Genomic DNA, 19597 nt, shown 5'->3' on the forward strand with positions numbered 1-19597 from the left:
AGCACTATTTTTCGACTGATCAAGCATTGCACAAATACGGTAATATAATACGATAAAACCTTGTGCATAATGTAAACCCAAACTGATTTATTTCTTAATGTGCGTTATACACGAATAAATTCGGTAGGGATTTTTTTTTCTACCGATACTGGAAGCCTTTTATTTATGTATTTTTTTACATTTTTTTTGAACAAATTCTCCATTTTTTGTGCCAATTTCAAATGATAGATATTCTTATTCTAAGATGTATCTCGCTAATTTTGTAACAAAATAAAAATAAATTGCAAAGGAATACTATATAAATGTAAAAATGGGAAAGCAAATACATATTAAGTGTATTTTATCTAAATTTGGGGTTTTTAAACATAATTTTCTAGGACATGAAGAAAATGGAAACTTTAAGTAAATAACATTGTCTTATGTAGCAGGTGATCTTTTTGTTTGTTTTAATTTTTAATTTCTTTTTAATTATGGTTTTATTTTGCACACAAACAATAAACTCCATTGTGTTCATACTTTTAATATCGAAAAGAGATATGATTGAGTTAAATGTTTCGTATCTGAACTCATATTTAGCTCACAAACCAATTCTAAAAATGTGATTGTGATTTTCTAGGACAATTTCTGTCCAACTTGCCTGATATTTTACTGGTTGTGCTTATTTAAACCTTTTTTCTAATAATTACATCCTGGTAATACTATATTAATAACATAGTAATAACACAAGTTATAGAAACACGGACTAGTAACCTTTTGCGCTAATTGGTAACAAAAAAAGTATAGCTCAGCTTCAAATAGGTTGGAGACCCCTGATCTAGATCAAGAGAGGCTGCTGCACAGTTCTTGCAGCAGGAAAGTAAAAACAAAAGAGAAACGATATATCGTAACCCTTGGGTCTTGTCATGCCAACCAAATGCACCTTGGGAGACGTAGTCTATTTCACCTTGAGGTTCAGTCTGGATTTTTCTAGTTATATTTTATGATGAAACCCAGGGCAAGACTGTTGTTGTTCTTGCGTTGGAATTCAGTAGTTCTCTCATGCGTTTTTTATTGTGTGTAAGTTTGAAGGGAATTTAAAAAAAAAATGTTCTGTACACTGTATGTTCTGCACTATGAGGTGCACCGGATAATAAGGCGCACCATCATAAAATGGTATTTAGTCATAAATTTTCCATACATAAGGCGCACAGGACTATAAGGCGCTTCAGTAAGAACGTCAACAAAACAGTCAGATAAGTCAGTCAAACTTTATTAACCTCTTAAGGCATATATCTCTCTGTCTCTCTGTCTCTGTCTCTCTCTCTCTCTCTCTCTCTCTCTCTCTCTCTGTGTCTCTGTGTGTCTCTGTGTGTGTCTGTGTGTGTGTCTGTGTGTGTCTCTCTGTCTCTGTGTCTCTCTCTCTATGTCTCTCTCTATGTGTCTTTGTCTCTCTATGTCTCTCTCTATTTCTCTCTCTATGTCTCTCTCTATGTCTCTCTCTCTCTATGCGTCTCTGTCTCTCTCTATGTCTCTCTCTCTCTATGCGTCTCTGTGTCTTTCTATGTCTCTCTCTATGTCTCTATGTCTCTATGTGTCTCTGTGTCTCTCTATGTCTATCTCTGTCTCTCTCTCTCTGTCTCTCTCTCTCTCTCTCTGTCTCTCTCTCTCTCTCTCTCTCTCTCTTTATCTCTCTCTTTCTATCTATATCTCTCTGTCTCTCTGTCTGTCTGTGTCTGTCTCTGTCTGTATCTGTCTGTCTTTCTCTCTGTCTCTCTGTCTCCCTGTCTTTCTATGTCTGTCTCTCTGTCTGTGTCTCTGTCTCTGTCTCTCTCTGTCTCTCTCTGTCTCTGTCTATCTATATATTTATATATATATAATATATATATATATATATAATATATATATATGTATATATAATATTTTATCTTGATTTTTTAATAAAATAAGACAATTTTACTTAGAATAAGCAATATTTTTTCCAATGGAGAGTCCAGTTAAAACAAATGAAGGAAATAAAGTATAAGAAAATATACAAATAAATGTGTTTTTATTTAATGGAAGGCTATTAGTCCCAGCTCTTGGATTTCGTTAACAATGAGAAAAAAAATATACATATTTCCTCACATGGTCTGTCTGTGCCTTGCCAATATGTTTTATCTGTTATCTTTAATTTTGAAACGGTGTGTAACTTAATCTGTATTGAACATTTTTATACAGTTCTTCGAGTTGTTTTTAATTCTCTGAAAAGAGCTAAAAACAAATATGAATTGTATTTGATTTAATAAACATGATTAATGAGACTGGGCTGTTTGCGCGCGTTCACAATTAACCACAAGGGGGCAGTAACGATCTCTAATCCTGCAAAGGAAATACAGTAGCCTGCACATGTAATCACTGATGTTGTTCTGCTTTTATACAATTATAGTTCATAATCCCGCCACATAAAATCTCCACACCTTAATATTTAATAGCTTGTGTTTCTTTTTAAACTAGAGAAAAAAAATTGCCTGGAATTGTAATCACTGATGCTGTGCTGTTTCATTGCAATCATAGTTCATAATCCTGCCGTATAAAATCCCCACACCTTAATAGTTAAACAGGATTAAAACAAACCAAGTAGAAAGCACCTATTAAAGCAAATACGGAATATTTAGAATCTGCGATGTCTTTTCGTGTGTGTGCAAGCTTCCTGCTTATTAGTGACCCTGCAGGGGATCTGTCAGCCGGATAAAATCTACTAGCGTTGCGGCTACGCAGCTCTCTGTGTGAAAGTCTTGCAGGATAAATTCATGGGCCATTACTTGCACAAGTATCAGCACGGCTTCTCTCGTCTCGGAATTCAAATAAAAGTTATTTCAGTCGTACTTCCTTTTTATGTTTGAAAATTGACCCGCCGTCTTTCGTTACGGACGTAAAAATCCTTTTTTAAAAATGTTTTTTTTGTTGTTTGTCGCCGCTGACAAGAATCCTCAAAATGAGCGAAATGATCGTATTTATTGGAGATATTTTTGCTAATTTTGAAAATATATTTTCCATCGTAGTAGTAGAATAAAACAGTACCATGTGCTAGTACGCCTTTTCTTTGATCAATAACTATTATAACAAAAAATACACCAAAAATAGTCCTTTTTCTTACTAATAGGGTAAGACTTTTTATTATTCTTTTTCTGAAATATGCAATTTTTGGTGCCACTTTTAAGTATAGCTTTTCTTATTTTAAGATATATCTTGTTATTCTGCTAATAAATAAATACATTCCATAGAAATATAACTATACATTTAAAAGCATAAACGGCATACATATGTTTATGTGTATTTTTTTTCTAAATTTCACATTTTTTATACTAATTGTTCTAGGACATTATGAAAATGTAAATTTCAAGAAAAATTGTATAATTGTTCTCATTCTATTTTAAATTTATTTTAAAACTATAAAATTGTTTTTGAAATGAGTAAAATCGTTCACCAGCTGCTAGATAAGACATAATATTCTGAGGAATATTTAAAACATTTTAAAACATTTAAAAAAATAGGCAACCATTTCTATCAATGGGGTAAGAATTATTTTTTGCAGCCCATATATCTTTTTTTTTCATGCATTTACTTATTTTGTAGAAAGAAGAGCTGGAATATCCCAAAACAAAAAAGAAATAGAAGGGAGATGACAATATTCAGCCAGGGATGATTCTTATTTTAAGTTTAAACTGTGTATTACCTTAAAAATAAGATAAAAAGTCTTAATATATGAAGCATTTTATGATACTGATCCTGTTTTGGGATTACTTTCAGTAATTTTTTTTTATTTATTAAAAAAAAAAATCAAAATTATCTACCATCGACTCGGTAAGATAAAAGAATTGTACTTATTACAATGATTTTTTTTCCCTATTTTAATAAAAAACAAGTTAAAAAAAACAATTGGTTGATTGTTTTTTGCTTGTGTTAAGCATTTAGTTTATTTTCTTAATAAAAGTTTTTGTTTTTGGAGATCAAACTTGTCCACCATCAGATAATTAAGATTTTTTTTTTTTTTAAGGAGTCTTTTTCCCTGTTTCATTATTAAAACTAGACAAAATTCTCATGCAACTGGTAGATTGTCTTTGTTTATTTCATTCCTTTTTTTCACAAAATATATTATAAAATTTTATTATATAAAATTGGTCTTAAAATAAGCATAATTATCTACCCTTCGTTCAATAAGATAATTTAACCTTTTTCAAGGATGATCTTACTTATTAGAGCAACAAGAGGATATATCTTAAAATAAGGAAAAATAGACGGTGTCTAATATTTAGCGCCTCCTACCTGCTCATTCTTTGAAAAAACAATCTTGATTCAAATGATAGTCGAAATAAATGAACTGTTATATAAAGATGCATTGATGAAAATTCTCCTAGTTTGAAAATTTGAATTTATTTGACATCACATGTGCCTCAACTAGAGGGATCTAACATTATTGTCTGCCATTATGCTGCTACGGGGAAATGGAATTGCATTTATAACGCGCTTTTCAAGTCACTGACCACCCAAAGCGCTTTACAATGTGCTACATGCTTACTCATTCACACACACTCAGACTCACACACCGATAGCAGCGTCAACCATGCAAGGCAGTACTTGCTTATCGGGGGCATCAGGGATTCAGTGTCTTGCCCAAGGACACTTTGACATATAACACAGAGGATCCGGGAATGGAACTTGCGACCTATTGATCCCAAGATGAGAGCTTTACCTCTTGAGGTAAAACAAAGCGCAAGAGAAAAACGAGCTGCAAGTTGAAATATGTCCACTAGATGTTGCCAAAGCCAGGTGCCTCTCACAAATGCTGTACTTGTATTTCTCTCTCTCCTTCTCCCTCTCTCTCTCCCTTTTTCTTTCACTCTCTCTTTATCTCTCTTTCACACTCTCTCTTTCTCTTTTTCTCTTTCTTTGTTCCTCTTTTTCTCATTCTCTCTGTATTTTTACCTTTTCTCTCTCTCTCTTGCCCCTTTTTCTCCCCTTCTCTCTTTCTCTCCATTTTCAGTGCACAATATACCCCCCAAATAAAACAAATATCATAAGAAAAGCTGTGTAAAAAAGTAAGAAAAAATGTTTCTTTTGGGTCACTTTGAGTGTATTTGATGATTTTCCTTGTGCTTTTTAAAATTTGTTTTCACAGGGTTGGGTAGGGTTACTTTAACTGGATTACTTTCAATTACTTTGGGATGACTCCAATACCAAATATGCTAATAAAAGACAAAAGAAACTAAATATGAATAAAATGATGACTCACAACACATGGTAAGCTTTCTCTCCTGGCTTTGATCTCTTTGATCCCCGGCAAAACGAACATAAAATGCTACAGAAACAAAATGAAAATAAATCCAAACAGCTTGCCAAAGATCATTTTTGCGGTTCCATGTGTTCCGTTACTCCCCGAGCCTGCACAAAATTGAGTCATTTTATTCATATTTCGTTTCTTTTGTCTTTTATTAGCATATTTAGTATTGGAGTAATCCAAAAGTAATTGAAAGTAATCCAGTTAAAGTAACCCTACCCAACCCTGCTATTGAACCACACAATACAGTGTCGTCAAGTGGTCAAATATGACACATTGTCCCTTTAAGATGAGTGACATTTGCTAAATAGGTGAGATTTGTTTTGCAAGTCAAGAGTGGAAATGTAAATATTTGCATTCACAGTGCGAAAAACCCTTCAACCACAATTCTCTGCATCAACACCACAGCTGTCTCAGCTTCCTTCTAGCCAGCTCCATTATGCAGCGCCTCAGAGATAGAATTACCGCAAAACACAAGAGCCGGCCATGTGCAAATGCAGGGTTGGCAGAAGGGCTAATGAAGGTCTTTGCGCTTGCTTCTCAGCTGGCAGGAAACAATTTGCACGTCATGAGTGGGCCCAGAAGGCCGCCTACCTGCTGGGATGTACCCTGGAGGAGCTATCTTCTTCCGTCTTTAAACACCAAGCTAAGGGAGCCCTGTCCAGAACCGGCAGCGTCCGCCAAACGCCGGAGGAAAACGGTGCGGAATTTGCAGGTAAACCCGTCTACCCGACACCAATGTTCCCTGTAATTTTCCACGGGTCTGAGCGTTAACACACAGTCGATGAGCAACGCTTGAAACAACAGTGAGCAACCATAATCCCAAGTGTGGCAAGATAATTAATTATCAAACATGTCCAAAACTTGGCATTTTGCTGAATTTCCGGCAATGCAAAATGATTTTTCTCTTTTGAATGAATTGACTCATGTACTATTGCAAACGTCATTTGTTCTTACAATTCTTTCACAAAATGTCCATTTCTTTTTATTTCCTGATATATTTTGTCGCCTAATGTTAACATTTTGGGGGGCTTATTTAGTCGGTTGTAAGATACAGAACTGTACTTAATCAACTGTTTTAGTGGAAGTACAATGTTGGCAACAAGATTCACTTGATATAATTGGAAATTATTTGAATGCAACACAAACTTTTTCTTCTTTTTCCGTGTTTTTTTCTACTTTTTAAAAAATTCCTTTAAAAAAAAAAAATCTTATTGTGTTTATTTTTTCCGAGCTGTTACTTTTTTCTTTTTGTTCTCTATTTACTTTTTTCCAACATTTCTTTATTTTCTTTTTTTCTGGCTTTTTTCTAAATGTTTCCTTCTTTTTTTCTCTTCCTTTTGTTTCTTTTTTTTCTCAGTTTTTCACTACTTTTTCATTTTGGTATTTTTTTTCTTTTTTGTTCTATTCCCCCCTTCCTTTAAGTCATTTTGTGCTTAATTTTATATAATATTTGGTCATGTTGGGATTAAAGAAGCAAAAACAACGCGAAGAGCCGTTTAGGACCCGAAAGAGCCGGTTACTTTTAGTGAGCCGAGCCGAAGAAGCCGGTTCTCGACAAACTCTACTAACTTTACTCAACTTCGTTCTACTTCGACTAGACTTCAAAATACCGCATTTAGGACACAACGTCAGGGGAACACGTGTATTTTTACCCTCATGCACTAAAACTTTGACTTGAGTCGCTTCTCGATTAGTAATTTTGAGCCCTCATTTTTGTGCGCTGGCTAGATTTTCTTGTGCGCTGAGAATGTGCGCCGCTTAGAGGGAACACTGCCCGACACCCCCTCCACCTCCACCTGAGGGAAATTGCATGCTCAGAAGCAGCAAGGGAATCTTATCTTGGTAATGAATAGCGCGGCTTAACAATGGGCGTTTGACGGATAAGTACACGCTCTTACGTGAGGAGAAGCAATTCTGCTTTCTCTCTCGCTTGCTTGTCCTTGAAATCATCTTTGTCACGCATCGATTTTTCTGATTTTTTTTTTCCCCACCTGACCACCAGGGCAGGGTGGAACACATATGACCTCCGCTTGACCTTCCCGTCTTGTGTGCATTAGCGCACTTGAGAATGTCCCCTCGGGTGCTATCAAACTGGTCGTTTTTATGAGATATTGAAGTCAATTGGAGTAATTGAATGCTTGGAAATCGCTGCTTTTTGCATTTGTTTAATTTACGAGGACACTGAGGCTCATACGACACACTTTTCCTTACATCGTTTCAGAAAGAAATATGAATGGCATACACAGTAATCAGTGTTTATTTTACCTGTGAAAAGTGAGGGGTCCCGGGGACTCGCATGCTCAAAAATCTATGGGTCCCAACAGAGATCTATGGGTTCCCCAAAATTTTGTGTTATCGAGGTTGAAATTGTAAATCGGTGACAAATATATACCGTAAATTCCGGACTATAGAGCGCACCTGATTATAAGCCGCACCCGCCACATTTCGTGAGGAAAACCGATTTTGTACATACCCAAGCCGCACCTGTATATTAGCCGCATGCGCCCACATTGAAAAAACGCAATACAAACACGAAATTAACCCATACCCGATAAAGTCCAATAAACACAGCCGACAAAATGAACGGAAAATGATACCGGTCCTTAAAATTGAATGCAGACCTGCAGAGTCCAGGTGCCCGTTGAAAGTAATCCAAGGAAAAAAGTGTATATTTCCAAAGGTAAGGGTGGGAAAAATATATATCCACTATTGTCGGCCGCGTCCACAAACACGTCTCACCTTTACTCCACTTCCCGTCAGCCCGCGTTTGCCCCGCCCCTTCTTTCTCATTTTCTCTTACAAAACATATCAGAATAAGTTTCTAAAATAAATACATTACAAAAATATACAGTTGCAAATACATATTATACATGGTTACACATATTTACAGAGAAAGACGGTACACTGAGAGAGTTTTCAAAGCTTTAATAATATTATTATAACTTTCATCCCAAACCGTGCCTGTGAAGGGTAGCAAAACGCTACTACAACACGCTCGCATCACAGCAAACAGCTCTGTTAAAAAAACATACCGCACTTGTAGTGACCACGGTAAGCCGTCCTCATCTTCCTCCTTATGGCTGACGTCATCAAAGTCGTCTTCCTTCAGTCTGGGAAAGAGACTTTGCCATACAGACGCCGTCCCACACTCCCTTAATTAAAACTCGCAGAGTAAAGTTTGCGCGCGATAGCTCTGTTTCCTTCTATATCGGACTGCTCGTTTGCGTTTAGCTTGAAAGTTGCGTCATGTGCCTTTCTTTTTGCAATTTGCATGATGAGGAAATGTCTACGCTAATTTAATTTGTGCACAATCTAAACAGTTGCAGTCTAAATCTTTCCTCTTGTACTCGAGCGCCGCTGGCAGCCGTTAGAAAAATGACATAAATTGGCCGCATCACTTAATAAGTCGCAGGTTTGAAAATTTGGGGAAAAAAGTAGCGGCTTATAGTCCGGAATTTACGGTAATATAAATCTATATATTTATTCAGTTTTAATCATCAAATTATTAATTCATTTTCTGCATCAAATTATTGTTGGTAATATACAGATTAAAGGGATAACCACAAACCTGTCTTTTTTTCCATTTTCTCTTTTTATACTTCCTTTTTTCCTTAACTTCTTTATACAAAATAATTCGTAATATCAATCATCAAAGCAAGTGAGCCGTTTTAGAGCCGGCTCTCTTAAATGAGTTGAGCCGAAAAAGCCGGTTCTCTAAAAAGAGACGGACTTCCTTTCACTACACAAATCAAACTCGTTTGACTTGATTGATTTGCCGTTTTGTCATAGTCGGTGTATACCGGATGGTACCCATAATTGGTCATTTTGATTTTTTGGCAACAACAAAAAGGGAAATAAATCCCAAATGATCAAAGGTATGTTTTCCCAGTTTTGTGCGTTTGTTTAGGGTTGTGATCGCCCTGTTTGTCCCAGTTCTGAAGGACCTGTAGCGCCTACCAGAGGGCAACAGGCCAAAGAGTCGGTGGCCGGGGCGGGAATTGTCTTTTTGGTCTTTTTTGTCTTAATCGGTATTTGTTTTATTTTGCTGCACGTAGGATCGAAGTCTTCAGCCATGGAGTGTTTAGAGGCCATGGCTACTGGGCTCTACTCTGAACTCTTCACTATTCTCATCTGTCTTTTAAACAGGTTTGTATTCCTTAAATCAATGCAACATTTTTTTTAAATACGGATTTTTAGATATAAGGACCGGCAGCTGTTTTTTTTTTTATGTCGCTAAAAATATATTTATATCCCATTCACAAAAACAGTGCTCATTGTAATTACTGATCTTATATTATGACAGTTTTCCTTGTTTCTTTATGTCCAACAAATAATCATAATTCTCATTTTTTCCAACAATCAGAATTAGAATATTTCTTTAGGTAAATGTTGTTATTTTGAATGTTATATTTTTAAAGGGGCCCTGTGCTGGAAAAAACAATTTAGCTTAGTAACTATAATAAAGATAAAATATTATCCCGATGGCAAGAAATGTAGCTTATTTTCATTGTATCGTCTTTTATATATGGAAATTTAAAAATTAGGAAAATTCTTCTATGGAAATTAAGTCATCTAGAAGGCACTAGATTCGAGTGATTTTATTTTCTAATGACATATTTTAATTAAGCAGCACGGCGGCGCGGTGGTTAGCGCGTGTGCGGCACAGTTCTGAGGTCATGGGTTCAAATCCAGCTACCAACGTTACTGTGCGGAGTTTGCATGTTCTCCCCGTGTTTGTGTGGGTTACCTCCCATATTCCAAAAACATGCATGTCAGGTTAATTGGCCAGTCTGAATTGTCCCTAGGTGTGAATGAGCGTGCGAATTGTCTGTCCCTGTGTGCCCTGCGACTGGCTGGCAACCAGTTCAGGGTGTCCCCTGCCCACTGCCCGGAGATGGCTGGGATGGGCTCCAGCACCCCCGCGACCCTACTGAGGATAAGCGGTGTAGATAATGGATGGATGGATATTTTAATTAAAATTATCTATGACGATGTAAATGGGTTTGTCTATTCAATTTTTGTCACGCACCAGGACAGGAAACATGAATGAGAACCCAATCGCGTAACGTTACTCAGTTTATTGGGGGAGAGGAGGAATGCGCGTACACGCGATCCGGGGATCGATGGTTGCGAAAATGGATTGAAATCAGAACTAAAGAGTGGTCAAAATCGAACAGATCAGGCCGAAAATAAAACGGGATCAAACACAGGCAGATTCATATCACACAGTCTAGCAGGAGTTTCGCAGACGTTCTGACACCAGGAGACTCACAAGACCGCGTTTAAATAGTCCGACAGCAATCTGTCAATGCGTTTCGGCTGGTGTCAATGGGCGGGGCCAATTGGGCGCCGTGGCAACCGTGACAAAAAAGTGGCGCCACACGGAGGGGGCCAATTGGGCGCCATGGCAACCATGACAATTGTGTTAAAAATTTTATAATTTTATCATTTTATTTGAGGAACAAAAACGTGCAATTAGAACCATACACAGGGTAGGATATCTGGATCATACTCATATTTTATTCCTGCAGTCCAAATGATTAAAATGAGATGATTTAGTAACATTTTTAACTGCACAACTGCTATTTAAGGTCAACAAAAACTTGCCAGGAAACATCCATAAATTATTCATTCGGAAAGAGGGAAATTATAATTCATAATCTCAAAGGTGAGAACCACCAGGAAAAGTATGTGTGTGTCTGTGTGTGGAGTCAAACTTTGGAATAATTTACAAGATCATGAAATGATCTGCATTTATATAGCGCTTTTCAAGTCAATGACTTCCCAAAGCGCTTTACAATGTGCTCCACATTTCCCAATAGCGGCCTTGTATTGCAGCCATGTAAGACGCTAACCTGCTTATTGGGGGTATTAGGGGTTCAGTGTCTTACCCAAGGACACTTCGACATGTAACACGGACGAGCCGGGATTCGAACTGGGATCCCTTGATCCCAAGATCAAACAATGTCCAACTATTCAAGTGTTCAAATTTAAATACAACAAAAACATTACTGGCAGAAAACAGAGATAAAGAAAATGGGGTATGAGTGATACTAGAGATTAGAAATACTTTGTGGAAATACTGTAACTTTGTTACTACTATTATATCATAACTGTTATTATTGCTACTGTTGTTATCATTGGTGTCACAATGATATTTAGTGACTAGTAGCATTATAACGGTAGCGCAGTGGTTAGCGCATGTGCGGCACAGTTCATGTCTTGGGAACCTCCTGCGTGGGTTCAAATCCAGCTCTAGACTTCCTGTGCGGAGTTTGTATGTTCTCCCCGTGCTTGCGTGGTTTTCCTCCGGGTACTCCGGTTTCCTCCCACATTTTCAAAAACACGCATTTCAGGTGAATTGGTCGGTCCAAATTGTCCCTAGGTGTAAATGAGTTGTGCCCTGCGATTGGCTGGCAACCAGTTCAGAGTGTCCCCTGCCCACTGCCCGATGATTGCTGGGATGGGCTCCAGCACCCCCGCGACCCTACTGAGGATAAGCGGTGTAGCTAATGAGATGAGCATTATAACTATAATAGATGGGTAATACGATGATTAGTGTATAAAATATGTGACTATTATTATTAAAATTATTGATATCCGACTTATGTAATGTGTATATCTGTGAGATTTTTTTTCTGGAAAATTAACTCTTAAAAAATATAAATCATCTTTGACTGTATTATTATGCGAAGCTTTTCGTTACACATATTAAAATCAGCCAAGCTTTGGAACTTTCCTCATTTCTGGATCCAAAGCACATAAGATTTAAGCTAAAGCTGGATTTCAGCTTAAAAACTAAAATCAGGGTGACGACTGTGGAGTGTGAGAAGTTTCAAAGCTGGAGGTGATTTTGTGAAATCTCTCAATAAATCATGACGGTTGTTTTGTGTCTGCTTCAGGGCCTTGAAATGCGGCCAGCTCCCCCTGTGCTCCCTCCTGATCGTGGACACGCCGGGTTTTCAAAACCCTCGGCTGCTCAAGCGAGACCGAGGGGCGACTTTCGACGACCTGTGCCACAACTATGCCCAAGAACGTCTGCAGGCGCTCTTCTACCAGCGGACGTTCCTGCAGGAGCTGGAGAGATACAAGGAGGTGGGAGAACATAGAGGCTGGAAGCGTGGTCAACCTCTTGTATGCTTTCTGTGTCTTTAGCACTTTTCCCAAATTCTCTAGTAATACCCCACATATCTTTATATCTTTCTCTCTCATTCACCCTTCCTCTCTCTCTCTCTCTCTCTCTCTCGCCCTCTCTCTCTCACCCTCTCTCTCTCACCCTCTCTCTCTCACCCTCTCTCTGTCTCTCGCCCTCTCTCTCGTTCACCCTCTACCGCCTCTCCTATCACTCTTTCTCTCTCTCGCCCTCTCTTTCACCCTGTCTCTAGTTCCCCCTCTATCGCCTCTCCTATCAATCTCTCTGTCTTTCTCTTTCTCTCCTTCTCTTTTTTTCCCCTCTCACTCTTTCTGTTACTCTATTTTCTTATCTTTTTTCCTATCCCTCCCTAACTCTCAATCTCTTGCTCTATTTCTCAATCTATTGCTCTATTTCTCAATCTCTTGCTGTATGTCTCTTTCTGTCTCTATTTCTTCATCTTTCTCTCTCTCTGTCTCTCTTTCTCTCTCTCTCTCTCTCTCTCTCTCTTTCTCTCTCTCTCTCTCTCTCTCTCTCTCTCTCTTTCTCTCTCTCTCTCTTTCTTTCTCTCTTTCTCTCTCTCTCTCTCTCTCTCTCTCTCTCTCTCTCTCTCTCACTTCCTGTCTCTGTCTCTCTTTCTCTCTCTCTCTCTCTCTCTCTCTCACTTCCTGTCTCTCTCACTCTCCTCTTGTCTCTCTCTCTCTCTCTTTCTCCCCCCATCTCTCCTCCTCTTTCTCTCTTTCTCTATCTCTCTCTCTCACACCTCCGGTCTCTCCTCTCAATTTTTTTCTTATCTCTTAATCCAGTTATGTCTTTTCTTACTTCCCTCCTTCTTTGTCCCCAACTCTATCCCCTTTTCCTTTATTTTTTATTCTACTCTGTTTTTCTGTATCCCTTTGTACTCTCTCTCTCCATCTCTCTCACCCTTTCTTTATCCTCTTACCATGTCCCTCTCTATTGCCCTCTTTCTTTTTCTCCCTTTTTCTCCCTCTCTATCTCTTTCTCTCTATATGTATATTCTCTCTCTACCTCGCTTTCTCACATTTGTGTCATGATTTATGTCTCCTACTCTGTTTGTCTCTATGCCCACTATGTCGCTATGCCCTCTTTCTCCTTCTCTCACTCTTTCAATACAGCTATCCCTCTTTTTCCTCTTCTTTCCCCCTCTCAATCACTTAATATCCCTACTTTTTTTTCTCTGTCCCCATCTGTCCTCTGTCCCGCTCACGTTTCTTCTTCATCCCCTTCTCATGCTTTCCCTTCCTAGTCCCGTTTTTTTCTAACTTGCTATCTAGCCCTCTCTCTTACTCCCATCATCCCTTTCTCCTTCCTCTCCTCCCCTTACCCTATCTCACTGTCCCTCCTACCCTCCTTCTTTAACAATCCCTGCCTCTAGGTTTTTTGCTCGTTCCCTCTTTCTTTCCCCGTTGTATCCCCCTCTCTTTCTCACTCTTTCTTTCTTTCTCTTTCACTCTGTCTCTTTGTCTCTGTTTATCTCTAACACACACTCTCTCACTACCACGTCCCCTCTCTCTGCCCCCAATCCTTTGTCCGTCCATCCTCTCACTTTATACATGCACCCTGGGTGCAGGGTTCCTTCACACATCATTTTCTCGATATATCCCACCCGTCACCAGACGTGACGAGCCAAAGTGGTTCGTGTGCTAGACCTTGTCATTAGCCATTCCAAGCTTCGTCTCTTCTTCCAAGATCAAAGAATAGATACTCGAGAGACACACCCAACAGCAGCACAAAACCATAGCCTCTCTCTATTGCAGGGATGTCAAACTCGATTCCACAAGGGGCCAAAATTCAAAACACACTTAAGGTTGCGGGCCAACCAGGATAAACAATTATTGAACACACTTAAACTGAATGTTTTTAGAACATAAATCTGAATAAAAACAGACAAGAATATTACATTTAAACCTTAAATCACTTATACAGTATTTATTATTTTGCTGTAAATAAAAATATCTTCTTAAAATATACAACTTAGAACTTAAACAACTTAACATTGAAATAACATTCAAATTTCTTTGCTCCTATGTCAATGTATATATGAATGAAAACTTCAATATCCCAAAAGATTTTGCTCTCCTTAATATATTTCCTGCCAAAAGTAGAAATATGAAAATGCTACACAAATTATTTTGTAAAAACGTCACAACATTCTGAGAACAGGGAGCCTGATGTGCTTACCTTTGGCGCAGACGGAGTAGGGGGGGAGATGGGAGGGAGTGCTTGCACTTTTTGCATAGCTCCACCCATCCCTCCCACTCACCCAATCAAATAACTTTAAATTCTCTTTCGGTGTTTTAACGTATTTACAATTTGTTCCGTGGATTCATCAAAAAGTATCTGAACACTGAACACAGATTATATAGTGAGCTTTTATATAAAGGATTCGTTAGCGTTGTACAGCCAAAACGAGTTTTTTTTTTTGTGTGACACCTTGACTGTAAATTGTAGTGAAAACGTGCCCTATATATATTCTGAAAAGTACTTCTACATAATTCAGCTTTGGTTTGGCTTTGCGTGTAAGTGAACAGGACCAATGGCTCAAGTTTTGCACGAGATGGAGAAAATTTGCATGCAATTAAATTTGTCTCTGAGCCATTGGTACTCATAGAAAGAGCCATATGTAGCTCGCGAGCCAAAGTTTCCCGACCCCTGGTACATAGTATAGTATACGTCATATACAGGGTTGGGTAGGGTTACTTGAACTGGATTACTTTCAATTACTTTTGGATTACTCCAATACAAAATATGCTAATAAAAGACAAAAACTAAACATGAATAAAATGATGACTCACAACACGTGGTGAGCTTTCTCTCCTGGCTTTGATCTCTTTGCATCTCCGGTAAATCTAACATAGGGAAAGGGAAACGGGGTTCTTTACTGTACATATGACAATAAACACTTTGAATTGAATTGAGTTTAAAAATAGACTCGTCACAGAAACATCAAGATCGGTCTAAAACAAGATACCGGGAAAATATAAAGCCGCATAGCTCACCTAAGTTCTCTTGCAGCCATCACGTTCAATAATGATACGTAACCATGGTCTTCTTACAACCGTGAGTGTAGTAAATCCAGGAGAGTAAAATATTTACAAATACAGAATAGTAAAAAATGTTTTCTCTATGCCGTAGTGCAACCCAACGTGTGATTCACATTCATCTTTTTCGGCCAATTGCAGGCTTTGTTTCGCCCCTTTTAGCCTATGCGAGCCTGTAAATGATAAAAAGGATCCGCCCCCTTTACCTCAGAATAACTTTAGCCAATAGTGACTGATTCAAATGATGATTGACACATTGGTTAGGAAATGAAACGCCGGTATATAAATCCCAGTATACACCGTGGACGACTTCGCCTTCGGGGGAAAATCTAGTCGGCGGCTGCTTGCCTTAGTTGCAAGACTTTGCGACTTACTATTGATCCATATATAAGGCGCACTGTATTATAAGGCGCATGGTCAGCTTTTGAAAAAAATAAAGGCTTTTAGGTGCGCCTTATAGTGCGGAAAATACGGTACTCCTTGCATTGATTTGAAATGAAGATTTTTGACGATGCAGATAAGCAGGAGCTCTTGCACCACCTGTTGTCAGTCTATGCATGTCAATGTTACCCTAATATGGCTAGATATAGCAGTCGGAAAATAAAGTCTGTACAGTGGCTCTTTCGATTGAATAAAAACAAAAAAAACAATCGGAATATTTTCTTCACTTTCACAGACGATGAGTGATCCTGCCTCCAACCAGAAAAGGTCATCATGTTGGTGTTGAGTGCTCGAAATACGCCCGTCTATTTTTATTTTAATCTGACCTTAGGCTAGTCGATTTATTTATTTTTATTTTTGTTAATACATTGTTGTTTTTCACCTGTTGAGAAATAACACCCACCCACTGCTAATAATTGATCGAAGTATATTTTTTTCAGCAGAGACTCGAGGCTCTATTTTATTTATTGATTTACTAGTGTGAGAGTTTTTTTTTATTTGTATGCATCACTTATTTATTTTTTAGATGGACTACAGTCCATTTAAAATAAGTGTTTTAAATCATATACACTATCTCTTTATTGTAAGATCTCATCTCATCTCATCAGCTACACCGCTTATCCTCAGTAGGGTCGCGGGGGTGCTGGAGCCCATCCCAGCAATCATCGGGCAGTGGGCAGGGGACACCCTGAACTGGTTGCCAGCCAATCGCAGGGCCCACGGGGACAGACAACTCACTCGCTCATTCACACCTAGGGACAATTTGGACCGGCCAATTCACCTGAATTGCATGTTTTTTGGAATGTGGGAGGAAACCGGAGTGCCCGGAGGAAACCCACGCAAGCACGGGAAGAACATACAAACTCGCGCCTTGTTGCCAATTCTTATGTAACAGTTGTTTCAATCGAATTTCAATACTTTTCCATTAACATTTTTCATCTACCGTAAAATCCAGACTATAGAGCGCACCTGATTATAAACCGCAGCCACCACATTTTGAGAGGATAACCGCTTTTGTACCTACACTAGCCGCACCTGTATATAAACCGCATGCTTCCACATTAAATCATGTAACACAATCACAAAAGTAACCCAAACCCGACTTTAATTCCCGCGATTGTAACTGAATATAAAGGACACAATCCAAAAACTACAGCCGGCAAAATGAACGGAAAATGATACCGGTACTTAACGTTTGATGCAAACCTGCTGAGTCCCGGTCAAAAAAAGTCAATATTTCCAAAGGTAAGGGTGGGAAAAATATATATCCACTATTGTCCGCTGCGTCCAAAAACATGTCTCACCTTTACTCCACTTCCCGTCAGCCCCCGCTGTTGTTGCCCCTTCTTTTTGATTCGCCCGTGGAAAACATATCAGAATAAGTCTCTAAAATAAATACATTACAAAAATATACAGTTGCAAATACACATTATACATGGTTACACATATTTACAAAGAAAGACGGTACACCGAGAGTTTTCAAAGCTTTAATAATAATAGTATAACTTTCATCCCAAACTGTGACTGCGACAGGTAGCAACGCGTTACTAGCAACACTCTCTCAAAACAGTTAATGGGTCTGTTAAAAAAATATACTGTACTTGTTAAAATCACAGGAAAACATCCTCATCTTCCTCCTTATAACTGACGCCATCAAACTTACTCAGTATCGGAAAGAAACGTTTTCATATAGACGTCGTCCCACGCTCCCTTATTCTAAAACACGCTAGCAACACGCTTGCGAGGTAAAGTTTACCTGCAATAACTCTGTTTCCTTCTTTATCGGATTGCTCGATTGCTTTTAGCTTGAAAGCTGCGTCATGGGCCTTTCTTTTTGCAATTTGCATGATGAGGATATGTCTACGCTAATTTAATTTGTGCACAAGCTAAGAAGTTGCAGTCTTCCTCGGCGCATATATTCCAGCGGTCTAAATCTTACCTTTTGTACTCGAGCGCCGCTGCCGGCCGTTGGAAAAATTACATAAATTGGCCGCATCACTGAATAAGCCGCAGGGTTGAACGTTTGGGGAAAAAGTAGCGGCTCATAGTCCGGAATTTACGGTAGTCGGAAATATCAATCTTGTATTATTTCTCTGCCCAATCTTCAAATTGCTTCCGTTCATCACAAATCATAAGCTGTCGTTTGAAGATTGAATCGGTGATTTCCCATTCTCGTCTCCTGCCCAGGTGACAAATAAGCGGAGCAACATGAAATAGTGCATTTGCCTATGCAGGGCCCTGATTCTCCTTTGTCAGAGACTGGCAGTCTAAAAAGGAGCCGTGAAAGCGCTGCAGAGAACTGGGTCAAACTCCTTTTTAACCGCTCTCTGTATCAATAATTGCAGTGACAGGCAGGTTTAAAAGTGATGCCGGCGCACAATGGACTTTGTACTTGAAGAATTAAAAGCCGGCTCGGAGCGCAGCTGGCTGAAAGGTCTTTGTGTTTCGCCTGCATATGGTTTCGCTACGATAGAGAAGAAAATCATCGAGGCTCCACGACACACATGCTCCACTCCGACGTCGGCATCTGTCATGCGCGCGCTATTAGCCCTGCAAACATTTTTCCCCACGTTTCCAGTACCGCCTGTGTCGTTTTTTTTTTCGTTGTTGTTCTCGACAAGGTGATTTATCATTACTTGACTCCACATGATCCTCGAAATGCTAGCATCTGCTGCACAAATGACATCTTTAGCGTTCTTTTGCAGAAAATTCAATGGAAAAAAATGTTTATTCTTATTAGATAAAAGAGATGCATGATATCTAAGCCACAGATAACCGATTACTGTAAATTCCGGACTATAGAGCGCACCTGATTATAAGCCGAACCCACCACATTTCAAGAGGAAAACCGATTTTGTCCTTCCACAAGCCGCACCTGTATATAAGCCGCATGCGCCCACACTAAAACATGTAATACAATCACAAAATTAGCCCAAACCTGGCTTTGAGTCTTGCGATTGTAACTGAATATAATGTACTTAAGGTTTGATGCAGACCTGCAGAGTCCGGGTGCCCGTTGAAACTACGCCAAGGAAAAAAGTCTACATATATCCATGTAAAATAAAAATATATATCCACTATTGTCCGCCGCAACAACAGGTCTCACTCACCTTTACCCCACTTCCCGTCAGCCCGCGGGTGCTCCGCCCCTCTTTTTTAATTCGCAAAACATATCAGAATAAGTGTCTCAAATAAATACATTACAAAAATATGCAGGTGCAAATACATATTATACATCGGTTACATATATTTACAAAGAAAGACGGTACACCGAGAGAGTTTTCAAAGCTTTAATTATAATATTATAACTTTCATCCCAAACCGTGCCTGTGAAGGGTAGCAAAATGCTACTAGCAACACGCTCGCAACACAGTAGACGGGTCTGTTAAAAAAAATATACCGTACTTGTAGAAACCACGGTAAACCGTCCTCATCTTCCTCCTTATAACTGAATTCATAACTGACTAATTTTGGTTTATTTTTAAAATCAGTAATCCCTCATTTATCACAGTTATGTGAGAAAAGCCATGAAATAGCCATTATTAACCTACACTCTGCCAACCCCTGCTTGCAACAATCGTCAACTGGAGATAACAGACCACTGCTGCATGAGTGCTGTTCATTTTAGGCAAGAAAGAACGGAAAAAACAAGCGCTACGCATG

The 19597-nt window shown here is 38.8% G+C and overlaps 1 protein-coding gene across 2 annotated transcripts in view; it reads left to right on the top strand.

Moving 5' to 3' along the window:
* Positions 1 to 19597, top strand: part of LOC148349016 (unconventional myosin-XVIIIa-like) — a 158587-nt gene that overhangs the window by 44428 nt on the left and 94562 nt on the right. For both annotated transcript variants that reach the window (XM_088320741.1, XM_088320742.1), the window contains exons 12-14: positions 5841 to 6011; positions 9355 to 9445; positions 12202 to 12394. In XM_088320741.1, coding sequence (XP_088176867.1) covers positions 5841 to 6011; positions 9355 to 9445; positions 12202 to 12394 — 455 coding nt within the window. The remainder of the gene's footprint in view (positions 1 to 5840; positions 6012 to 9354; positions 9446 to 12201; positions 12395 to 19597) is intronic.

Source organism: Urocampus carinirostris, chromosome 17, assembly GCF_059441175.1.
Source record: "Urocampus carinirostris isolate Australia breed hairy pipefish chromosome 17, RoL_Ucar_1.0, whole genome shotgun sequence".
NCBI lineage: Eukaryota > Metazoa > Chordata > Actinopteri > Syngnathiformes > Syngnathidae > Urocampus > Urocampus carinirostris.